Consider the following 12,549-nt stretch of genomic DNA (forward strand, 5'->3'; position numbering starts at 1 on the left):
AGCTTGTGGACCACGGGATAATTGGAGAAGCAGGGTTGGCCGAACTATGGTAAGCCCATTTTGCAAGAGGGCACAAGATTCTGCCACACATCTCTTCTTCAAATGCTCTTTTTGGAGGAAGATTAAGGAATAACTAGACTTAGAGGCTCTTGACTTACCATGGGCGATGGAGCAATCAATCTTGAATTGGTGGATCAACTTCTCGAGCAACAATACCACAATTAAAAAGTGATGGCTTCTCTCACTATGCTTACTAATTAGGTCATGTGGAACCCGACAAACACATAGATCTTTCTTAACAACTCTATGCCATCGCCCTTCACTTTGGCCGATATCAAGTGTGAGGCCAAGCTTTAATTAGGAAACTGTGGGTGCTAAGAAACGAGAAACAATGTAAATTGATCCTATACAAATATAGATTGGTCATATTCTAACAAACATAATGTTGAGAAAGCAGTGGCATTTGTATCTTTGTCCTATTCTTTCTATAAATATTTGTCACTCATCTTCTTAATAATTGGATGATGCAAAAAAAAACACCATTTTATAAGATCAAAACATTGAACCAACAAGATATCAAAAGAAATAGTTTATGGAACACGCATTACACTCAAAGTGTCAATGGACAACCCGGTTAAATTCCGCTAAAGTTACAAAAATGTGGTACGTCTTCTCTTTTAGTATCATGAAATTCCATTGCCACTAGAATACTCGTTGGCAAATAATGAAAAGGAAAAAAACTCTAAAATAAAAGAAGAAACAGTCTCGACCCAAGCGGATATACACTATAAAATAAATATCGAGCGTAGTTCATTTATCTTAAAAGAAACTTGCAGTTGCATTATGGGTTTGTTTGGATTGTGAACTACGCTCATGATGCAACCGGATATGCCCTACCAATGTTTTGTCATGACCAAAATATTGGCCTTTGTTTGGATAGCTACCAACTTTTTAGCATGCTAATGCTAGACTATCAACTCTAGTTCATTTTTCTAATCAATATTTGCCAATCCATTGGCAAGCAAGGCATCAACCAAAATTCTGCCAAGCCATTTTAGCAAGACAAACTCGGCACAAACCAAACATGCCCTATAATTGAACATTGTGAATACCGTAATGTTAAACTGACTGTTAGAAGGAAGAGAGAGGATATGTGGAATAATTCAATGTATTGTTTGAGCCTCGTGGGCGTATATATAGGAGTACAAAGACCAACATAGAGTACAAGACAAGGCAGGACGGAATCCTAGTCTATCCTATACTTCCTAATAATCAATATACTCAACATCCCCCCGCAGTCACAACGGTAGCGACGCAGACGATGAGACTGGAGAAGAATCTGAAGGCAAGCTGGCGGACACCCCCCCCCCCCCAAGTCGTAACAGTCAATGCATCGTGGAGTCGTGGCTGGAGTGAAAACCGACGAGGTTGCTCAAGCAGGCGGTAGCCCTTTGTGCTGTTTGTCGATGTAGCCGAGAGCGTGGGTGATGTAGCCATGGTCGAGGTAGTCGTGCGAAGAATGCCATGGTCGATGTCGAGTCAGGGTGACCGGTGTCGAGGAGGTCGCCGTGGAGCCGCGTGCGCAAGGGGGCGCCGAGTTAGCATGGGCGCAGTGGTGTCGAAGTAGTGGTGCGCCAGGAAGTAGATGATGTTGACGATGCGTCGCGCCGGGGTTGCTAACCTCGGGGACACATAGTAGAAGAAGGCACGCGTCGGTGTTGCCAGCACCGGACATGCGTAGACGGAGAAAGACGAAGTTGACGAAGCGTCGCGCCAGGCTTGCCAGGCCCGCGGACACGTCGTGGACGAAGGCATGCGGTGGTGTTGCCAGCACCGGGCATGCGTAGACTGGGACCTGCATGAGCTGGACGTCATGTCGAAGAAGGCGGAGAGGCTAGCAGAGAAGGACTCGACGACGGTTGCGGCGCCAATCGACACGGGGTCAATGTAGCCCGCGGTTGTCGGAGTAGATGAAGCGATCGGGGTAGATGACGGCGACGCTGACGACGGGCTGGTACTGGACGAAGACGAAGGAGGTGGACGAGCGGCTGCGGCGGCTACAGGGGTAGCGGCGGCGGCGGCCAAAGAAGAGCGGCGGCGGCGGCGGTGCTCGAAGTAGGTGAAGAACCCGACAGCGTGATGAAGACTGGCGCGGACAGCGGCGTTCCCGCGCCAAGGAAGACGACGCGGCGCATACCACGGGAGGTCGACGCGCGAGGACGATGAAGTGGACCGCGGGCCATGGCACTATGGCCCGAAGGGGCGACGCAGCGGCGGCGGGCAGGTCGGGGCGACGGAGGAAGACCTCGGGGCGGCGGCGCTAGGCCCGAAGGGGCGGTGCAGCGGCGGAGCGCGGGTCGGTGCAACCGCGGGGACGGCCTCGGGGCGGCGACTGGGACCGCGTATCACGGCACTACGGCCCGTAGGGGCGACACAGCGGCGACACACGAGTCGATGCAGCCGCGAGGAGAACCACAGGGCCATGGCGCTGCGGCCCGACGGGGCAACACAACGGCAGCCCGTTACTCGATCGGTGGAGGAGCGCGCTGAACTCGGGGACGATCTTCACGGGACCTATGGAGGCGCGCGTAACCGACGGGCCAGGTCGGTCGCGTGGCGTAGATGAGGCGGATCGCGGCGGCGAGCGGGTGATCAAACCGATCGCGCGCGAGGTCGGGGACGCCGCTCGGTGGAGGCGGGGTGGCGGCGGAGTCCAAGATGAGGCCGGCGACGACGGACGGCGTGGGACGTCGTGCGGACGAGCTTGTCAGCACCGGCACCCGGGCTGCCAAAGCAGCGCCGGCACCCGGGCAGCGAGGCCCGAGCGACCAACGGAGCAGCGGCGCCTGAGTTGAGACAGCCGACGAGCCTGACATGGCCATCCCGGCGCACCCGAGGACGAGGCCGACGAGGTAGACCGCCGGGCCGCCGTGCAGACGCGGCGGAGGCGGGTGACGTGGATCGGTGGGCGGGCTGGCGCGCGAGCGACAACTATGATTGGCCATCGCATGGCACGAGGCCGCCGGGTCGGGGCGATGCAGGTTTCCCGATCGGAGCAGGGCGGTGACGACCGACGCAGGGCGACGGGCGGACCGACGCACGGACGGCGACTGGCCCTAAAGGGCCGCCTCGGCGCGCGTGGCCGTCGGGGCGGAGGAGACGCCGGATGGTCGCGCCGGGGTTGGAGTAGAGACGCACAGGGTCGACGGCGGCGGTGGGCGACGCAAACCAATCAAGATTAGATCAGAAAACCAAAAAGAAAAACGCTGATCAAAACGACCGGCGAAAGAGCGAAAAAACCCCGAGCAAGGGCTCGGAAAAAAGACTCTTTAGGGCAGCCGGCCAACACGGTCGGCGGACGAACCCTAGGTACGGGCAGCGCGGCCCCCGGCGACGGTCATGGAGGCCGACCGCCCCGAGGCGGCGCGCTGTGCGGAAGCGGCGACGGCTAGGGTTTAGGATCGAGATAAGGCTGATACCATGTTAGAAGGAAGAGAGAGGATATGTGGAATAATTCAATGTATTGTTTGAACCTCGTGGGCGTATATATAGGAGTACAAAGACCAACTTGAAGTACAAGACAAGGCAGGACGGAATCCTAGTCTATCCTATACTTCCTAATAATCAATATACTCAACACTGACGTCTATCTTTACCCTAAAAACTGATGTCTATTCTGCAATATAAAACAGGTCACGCGAATTGTCCAACTCTACCTAGCAGCGGCAACAAAGTGCGAGCGACTAGAATTATCATCTGCACGTAGGACATGTAGAGTAACAGAAAGGTGGATACATTAGGCTTGTTATTAAGTACTATCAGAGCATATAGTTTTATGCTAATGGTAGGAGTAGCACTAAGTCAATCATGAGTACATGCACTATCCTAAGATGCATCAGCGGCTGGCATCTTGGAAGCCGGTTCTGCTGCCGCTGTATCAAGCCAAACATCATCCGGACAGAGTGTGCCGGTTCCATCTTTATGGCGTAGGGTGTAGACTTGTCAGATTAGTGCTTGATTACGCAAGTGGTTCGCTTGGCTTACGGAGTCTTTTTTTTTTTGAGGGAAGGCCATCATTGCTAGCTTTATTGGTTTAAAAAAGAATTACATCGTCCACAAGGTCTGAGACCAAACAGCCCGGAGGCTCATCCGTCCAAAATCTAGAGAGATTATTACAATAACTATGTTTAGCTAGCATATGAGCCGCTTTATTTGCATTACGAGGACAATGCTTAAACTTGACCTTCCCAATCAGAGTCGAAACATCGACACGCTCCGCGAAGATAGCAGCAGCTTCATCCCACCATCTTGCTTGGCCACCGCAGGAATCAATCACTGTTAGAGAATCGGATTCCGCCTCTACTCACGGGAAACCTAACGAATTTGCAAATCTCAGTCCATCCCGCATTGCCAGTGCCTCCGTCGTGACCACACTTGATGCCACGGGGATAAAGATACATTGGGCTGCAAGGAACGATCCATTTACATCTCTGATAACCGCAGCAGTTGCTCCCACACCTTCTCGACATAAAAAGCTGCATCAACATTTAGTTTGACAAATCTAGGCTCCGGCTTCTCCCATCTTTCTTGCACTGAACCAGTTCTCTTCGCATTTGCCTGATCGAAATTATTAGATATAGCAAGGACCGATATAGGCCATTTGAATGCTGGTGGAGGATTACCATTATGAGTGTACTGACGTCTGATCCACCACAGGTACCATCCTCCCACCGCTATGATCTGTTTCACATCCAAGTTCGGTTTTGCGGGCACTTGTCTCGGTGGGCTGACCAGGATGTGTTCTAGTATGATTGACCCTGATCGATCAATCCTTTTCGCTTCATTGATGATATCTAGGATTCCAAGCCGAGTCCACATCTCCGTAGCATGGGAACAATCAAACAATAGGTGCCTCACATCTTCGGCCGCATTGTGACATATGGGGCAAGCAGCCTGTATGCCAACGTGCCTGTTAGTGAGAATGGATTTTAAAGGTAGGATTCCATGTAGTGCCCGCCAGCAGAAAATTTGAACTTTACGTGGGATTTGAAGTTTCCATAGAATACTCCAAACTGGTGGTGTGATTGACCTTCTTGGCTGCGCTAATGCATTTGCATGTGTCCTGAAAGTCCGAATCCATTGAGTATGGTAAGCTGATCGTACCGAGAAGATACCTCTTCGGTCCGGGTGCCAAGCTATGAAATCCTCAAAAGCATTGTGATTCAACGGGATTTCTAGTATCCTTCGGACATCGACCGGATTAAAGATGGCTCTAATCAAATCCTCGTCCCAGTTCTCACTTATTGGGTCAATGAGATCGCTAACTGTAGACAAGATAGTATGACCCCGCGGCGTGATCACCCTTCTATTTGCATTGCTTGGAACCCATGGATCGTTCCAGATATTCACTTTCTCCCCCGACCCAATATGCCAGATATAACCCAGTTTGAAAGTCTCCAAACCCTTCATAATGCTCTGCCAAGTAAACGATGTGCCATTCTTTAAAGTGGCTTGAAGTAAACTACCATTAGGGAAGTATTTCGCCTTCAATACCTTTGCACATAAAGAATCCGGATTGTTTAGCAACCTCCAGCATTACTTTGAAAGCATTGCTAGGTTAAATGAGTATAGATCTCGGAATCCCATGCCCCCTTCACTCTTCGGATAGCAAAGTTTCCACCAAGAATACCAATGCATTCTCTTATGTTCCTCATCATCACCCCACCAAAACTGGCTAATTAAATCAGTAATCTCTTTACATATTCCTTTTGGTAAGCAGAAGACTGACATAGCAAACACCGGAATTGCTTGTGCCACCGATTTCAATAGGATCTCCTTACCTCCAGTGGCAATTGTTTCTCCATCCAACCTCTGAGCCTCTCTCTGATTCTCTCAATAAAGTGCTTAAAGCAGTCACTTCTATCCGCTCCCACCATTGCGGGTAGGCCCAGGTATTTATCAGAGTATTGGCTTACGGAGTCTTGCTTTTGGTGGTTGAGCATTTTGTATTGTTCCCAACCTAAACTCGTTTCACAAGCCTGGTTTTGGCCGCACTTCTCGTGAAAACAGAGGCCCCAACGGAACCGGACGCACCTGACTTTTGTGATCATCCTGGCCATTGGATGAAGAGTTGAAGGCCCAGACAGCCTGCTTGTCCAAAAAAAAAACGCAGACAGCCTGGTCGGGGAAGGGTGTTAATCCAGCGATTCGATGCCCCACAATTGACGGGACACGAATTTGTCTTCATACTCCCTAAACATACAAAGAGGTTATGAAATTTGAACATATAAATAGTTCCCAATAAACGGGTTGGGAACATGATAATCATGTACATTCGTGTACTTCGTGGTACCAAGTAGCTTGCTCATCGTACTCATCTCGTTAGTTAACGAGTTGCTGATAAGAACGTCTACAGGACCATGATTTTTGAAGCTCTAACGCACGGAGGCGAGTTGTTTTGAATTCAACGTATCCAAAAGTCCCAACCAGCAGTTTTGCCGTCATGCCGGAATCCAGAAAACAGCAGCTCGTTTAGCGCCGCACCAACTCACAAGTGGCACCGATTCTTTCGTATTTTCTTCGAGCGACCAACCAGCTCGGCCACGTACCATTTATAGGCTGCCCTGTTGCTACTGGAGCTCCACTCACAAAAGCAAGAAACCGACGAGACAAGCAGCCGCAGCGAACCAGCAGAGCAGCACTCACCGCAAGACACAGGATGCATCTAGCAATCAGAGCAGCGGGGAAGACGACGGCTGCAACGGCGCACGCCCGATCGGCCAGCCTGCCACACGAACACCCGCACCCCGTGCGCACCTGGACGACAGCATCCGCGCGCTCAGGTCATGGTCGGACAGAGGAGCCGCCGGTCAGTCCTCCGGCATCGCCCTCGTCGATGTCGTCCTGGCAGCGCTCGATGAGCTCCTGGCGCTGCCGCAGGCTGTGGCAGCACTCCACACAGCCACCGCCGCTTGCGACCAAATCCTCGAAAGGTTCCTTGTGCTTGCTGACGCCTATGGCACATTCCTGTCCACGTTCGTCATGCTCAGGCAGAGCGTGGCAGAGCAGCAGGTCGGCACTAGGCGCGGGGACAGCATGATGGTCGCTGCATCGCTTCGTGCACACAGGCGGACAGAGAAGGAGCTGTGCCGCCTCGTCACCACGATGCGACATGCCGCCAGGGGCACGTTGAGGCCATTGGATACCACGAACAATGAGGTGATCGGCATTGTGGCAGATGTAGCTGCGGCCACTGTGGAAGCATCGGAGGCCATCTTCATGGAGTGTGCAGCAATGTCACCGGACATGCAAGTGCCTTCAAACAAGTGGCTGGCCAGGCTGAGTGTCAGGCCGTCCGGCAAGAAGGCAGCACCGGAGACAGCGATGGTGGCGTTGGAGAGGCTAGAGAAGCTAGAGGAATCCATTGGTCGGCTGGAGACCGGAAGTGAGAAGGTTTTCAGAAGACTGCTGCAGTCTAGAGTTTCACTTCTGAACATCCTTACTCCCTTCTAACCCTGTATAGACAGTTAGGATTTTAGAAGAGGAAACAGGAAACATGTAGTGGCAGTGACGAAAGTAGAAGAAACATAATATAGGATAACAGTGGCATACTGTATGTAGTTTCAGTTGTGCAGACTTCTAAAGTAGTACCTATCTGTTTTTGCACAGAATCGCCTCCCTTCATGTCAAATTAACCTTGAGCCACCAAAAAGGTACGCTGTTACAAACTGGAGAATAATGTTAGAGGCTGGTTGAATTCTTCCTGTCAGCTTGAATGCAGATACCACCAGGATAACCCGGTCACACCCCGACACTAAAGCTCAGCAGTAACAGCCTGGCCAATATCCAGATTTATAAGTTGGGATAATGAACTGGTAGACTGACAACTGAATAACACAGCTAATTGTGCAAAACTACAACTTTTGTCTCTTCAAGAATAGCTGCATTTTGTCCGTAGCCCTCTCCAAAGCATCAGGAATACCATGATTTGCACCCCTGTTGAGCTCCTTCAGCTCAGAACTGTCAGTATCAGTAACACTGACGAACTCATTGGTTTCTGTAAACTGGCTTCAGTTCAGACCATCCCCAGAGAAACCAGGTAGTACCCCCTCTTTACGGAGTATTTGACAATTCATATAAGAGTCAAGGCCCTTCATATCTAAAGCTTTTCTTCGGAGTTACAGCATAAACCTGTTTGATGACAACTTGACATGTTAAATTAAATATAAACTTTGACATGAAGAAAAAACCATCAAGCTAGAAGGATAAGGGAAAGTATATGCAAGGACTTTTTCGTGTATTAAGCACTTGTCAGTAACAAGAAGGCGGCCGGAACAGATTGAAGAGCATGAAAATCCGGTAGCTAACAACAATTAGATGCACCAGGCTTCCTTAGTACAATACTGAACACTCTTGGGAGCACTTGAGTGTATATCATACGTGCCAACTATGATATTCTACAATGGTCCATGGATAAGCCAGAATAGTAGGGGTGCAGGGCGGTGCCCGAATCCGGCCCGCTTCCTATTCAAAGCTAAAAAAGTCAGTTATAGAAAAATTAAACTACGTCACATCAATTTGTACTAGCTGTGTGCTAGCTGGCTGTTTTTGCGGGATTTTGCGGGACGCCATCCTGCACCCCTACAGAATACAGAAGACGTCCAACTACATGCAGTATACAATTGCATAAGCACATACACCATATAATGCAAATGAGGTTCCATCTCAAATATTTACAGGTGCCTATCAACTTAGTCAGGACTTCCAAATTTCAGGATAAACTAGGAAAAACATAAAGTGGATTTAGGAAAAGCCCAAATAAGCATCATACCAATAACAATTCAAAGCTTTCCTTACCTGCATCTACACAATTATCCTGCAGAAAGAATAATCTTGTGCATAAACTGAAAATTAACTGTAGTTGTTGGTCTGGGTTAGCATGTTGCACAACTGAGGTCCTTTATTAGGCATGTCACAATGACGAAACAACAATAAGCAACACCAAGGAACTGAAACAAAACTCGTCACTTAAGATGTATTACCAATCAACCAAGTGCTACCGAGCTTCAGTCTTGAGTCTTGACCTATCAAACTTAATTGACACAACATAAGCTTTCAAAACTTGTTCAGTCAGGATAAAGATACATTGCCGATCAGCTAAGTGCTACTGAACTTCACTCTTGACCTACCAACATGCCTAGCTCAGGGAGACATAATCTGAGTTTTGAGTATACTGGCTAGCATATAATGCCAATTGACTACCATCCCTGAAGAAACATCCATGGTCATCATCATATGGGTCTGCACCACTAACATATTTGCCATCCAAGTTGGGCCAAACACCTGCTTAACAGGTTACGCTAAACAAGGATATCCATGAATTGCACAACCTCCTTGTTGTCCTGTCCTGCAGCCTCACAGATACACCACACTACTAGAGCTCCAGTTCTTGTAAATCGTCATCGCTCTCTTTGGCATCGGCATTGGCACTTGAAGACATGTTGGCATTAGAATTGGCGTTCCCAAGGCCATGGCGACGCAAGAGCATGAGCTCAACAAGCTTTCTTCGTGCCTCTGAAACATCATTAGGCTCAACAAGCTTGCCACGATCATAAGCTTCCCGCAGGAACACCGTATGCCGCTTTCCCTTTGCTGAGAGGTAAAATATCCCAGGATGATCCAAGAACACGTCCCTGACATTCACGTCGATCCCAAACCACTTGCGGAACTGACTGAACTTCTCCACCTCCACCATCTTCTCCACTGTCAAGCTCAGAAACTCGTGTGCAATTCCGACTGCCCTCTTCTCCATCTTTCTCCTCGCCATCTTCGATACTCTCTTGCTCGTTCCAACCTTCTGATCCACTACATCGTACGGCCCAACATATGGCAGCAGCTGCCACTCCTTCACCTTCTTCCGATACTCCTTGGTCAGCCTGAACCCCGGCGGGAACTGCAGCTGGAAAGCGTACTTCTCCAGCCGCTTCTTATCCACCGCCGGAGTGAACTCTTCCTTCGCCGGATCCGCGGCGAGGTGTAGAACGTGCGTTCTAGGCTCGGCGGGGTTGGGGGAGAGGCGGAAGAGGTGGGGATGCTGCGCGACGACGGAGTCCTCGAAGTCGTCGGGTAGAGCGAGCTCGCGCCAGACGCGGAACACGGCACGGAGAGGGACGGAGCGGGATGCGGACATGGCGAGGAGGCGGTGGAGCGTCCGCGCGGCCGCGTCGGGGGAGGATGCGACGGCAAGGAGTGAGGCGGCAGGCGCGGTGAGCGATAGGGAGAGCGGGAGAGGGGGGCGGAGGTCGAAGACGCGCGGGAAGAGGCGGAGGAAGTGGAGCGGACCGCGGCGGTGGAGGCGGAGAGGGAGGCGGCGGGCGAGGTCCGGGAGCGCGAGCGGCTCGGGTGATGCCCGGAGCGCGTCGAGCAGCGGCGACGCCGCCACGAGCGGGAGGCTGGACGCCACAAGCTTCTCGAATGTGTGGTCGAGGTGCCGCGCCGCCACGTGCTGCGCCGCAGTGGTCTTGCCGCGCGCGTGCAGCAGCCGCGCCGGCAGCGGCGTCATCGGCGTCGGGGTCTCGGCGGCGGTGCGCTGCGCGGCGTGAAGCCGCTAAAAGGATGGGCCTAATGGGCTCCAAATGGATGCGGCGTCTTTCTCCAACCAAGGGCTTCGTCGGCAAACCCAACGAAAACTAAATGCGGCGCCGAGATCTCTCTTTCTGGAGATGAATGTGCAAAATTCAAACCATTCCTGGAATCAGATTTTCCATCTGCGCAATACATTGCAACATACTCATAGGAGACCATCCGTAGCAGGATTTCAAAAAAAAAAATCCGTAGCATCTCAAGTGAGAGGAGAAAATAGAGAAATCGTAGTAGGCTGCCGATCTGATCACGTGCTCTCCGGCGAGTTCTATCTGTTGAGATTACAATGAAACTTTATTCGCGTCTGAACATTTCAGCAGACGAGCGAGACCTGAAGCGCAAATGAGAGCATTTCGGGAGGTCGCTGATGAGATCTCCATGCAAGATTTAGGCTGGTCTGGGATGCCGTATACATGGGATAACCACCAAGCGGGTGACGCAAATGTGAAGGCACGACTAGACCGAGCTTTTGCTAACGAGGAGTTCAGGCAACTCTTCCAACATGTAAGGATCAGACACTTGCCTTTGGTGGAGTCTCACCACTGTTTTGTCGTGGCGGAAATAAAAGAGACTATGTCATATGGGCCAAGGGCCAAGAAACAGTTTCGATACGAGAACGTATGGCAGACACACACTGACTACGACCGCTTGATTAATGACACTTGGTGGGGAATTCAGCGCTCGGCAGGGCTCCAAGGAATTGCGTTGGCCCTGGGGACCCTGCAGGCAACACTGGAGCCATGGGGTTCTAAGGAATTCGGGTGTCTGGCACGTACAGTACGACAACTCCGAAAGAGACTTGACCGTGTTCGGTGCCATTCGGTGGGCACAGGGCCATCAGATGAGGAGAAATCCATAGTTAAGAAACTGAAGGAAGCCCTATACCAAGAGGAGGTATGGATCCGACAGCGATCTCGCGTCCCCTGGCTCCATGAAGGCGACCGGAACACTTCCTATTTTCAGGCACAAGCAGCCCAACGCAAACATATGAACAAAATTCTTGGCCTCTGCCGAGCAGATGGCTCAGTTTGTGCAAATGAGAATGAGGACAAAGAGGAGGTGTTGGCTTTCTACCAAGACCTGTATCAAACACAGGGCTTTGGGGATGCTAGTGATCTATTATCGCATGTGCCGGTCAAAGTGACTCAGGCCATAAACGACGATCTTACAAAACCATACACCCTGGAGGAAGTCAAAACGGCATTATTTCAAATGGCTCCATCAAAAGCTCCTGGAGTGGATGGATTTACTGCATGGTTTTACCAACGGCATTGGGATTTGTTGGGACATGATGTAACCGAGGCAGACTTGGATTTTCTCAACGGGGGTGAGCTACCGGCTGGGTTGAACGACACTTCTATAACCCTTATCCCCAAGGTTCGGCACCCACAGTCGATCTCCCAGTATCGTCCTATTGCGCTATGCTCGGTGCTCTATAAAATTGCAGGCAAAGTGATCACAAACCGCCTTCGATGCAATATGGACGAGATCATTAGCGAAGAACAGAGCGCTTTCGTTCTTGGACATCTCATCACAGATAATGTATTGGTCGCTTATGAGAGCATTCATACGATGAGAAGAAGGAAGAAGGGTAAAAATTATTCTTGTGCGGTTAAGCTGGACATGATGAAGGCTTATGACCGTGTCGAGTGGCACTACCTCGAGGCAATTCTCTCCCGTCTGGGTTTCAGCCTCACGTTCATTCGCCTGATTATGAAGTGTGTAATCTCGGTTCACTTTTTGGTCCGGGTCAATGGTGAACTACTCCCCTACTTCATGCCGACTCGGGGTTTCAGACAAGGTGACCCAATATCTCCTTACCTTTTTCTGCTTTGTGCAGAGGGTTTATCCTCATTGTTAAAATTTTACAATGGTGGAACTGTTGATAGAGGCTTGAGAGGGAGCTAC

General features: G+C 50.7%; 2 protein-coding genes across 2 annotated transcripts; one reads left to right on the plus strand and one right to left on the minus strand.

The window, feature by feature from the left end:
* Nucleotides 1–1,873: 1,873 nt before the first annotated feature.
* On the plus strand, nt 1,874–7,512 carry LOC123078583 (uncharacterized). Its single transcript, XM_044501140.1, has 2 exons — nt 1,874–1,947; nt 6,654–7,512. The coding sequence occupies exons 1-2, from the start codon at nt 1,874–1,876 to the stop codon at nt 7,510–7,512; spliced, it is 933 nt and encodes a 310-aa protein (XP_044357075.1).
* Nucleotides 7,513–9,071: 1,559 nt separating this feature from the next.
* On the minus strand, nt 9,072–10,666 carry LOC123124821 (protein ROOT PRIMORDIUM DEFECTIVE 1). Its single transcript, XM_044545379.1, has one exon. The coding sequence runs from the start codon at nt 10,559–10,561 to the stop codon at nt 9,434–9,436; it is 1,128 nt and encodes a 375-aa protein (XP_044401314.1). The 5' UTR covers nt 10,562–10,666; the 3' UTR covers nt 9,072–9,433.
* Nucleotides 10,667–12,549: the final 1,883 nt, after the last annotated feature.

The sequence above is a fragment of the Triticum aestivum genome, chromosome 1B (assembly GCF_018294505.1).
Source record: "Triticum aestivum cultivar Chinese Spring chromosome 1B, IWGSC CS RefSeq v2.1, whole genome shotgun sequence".
Lineage (NCBI taxonomy): Eukaryota > Viridiplantae > Streptophyta > Magnoliopsida > Poales > Poaceae > Triticum > Triticum aestivum.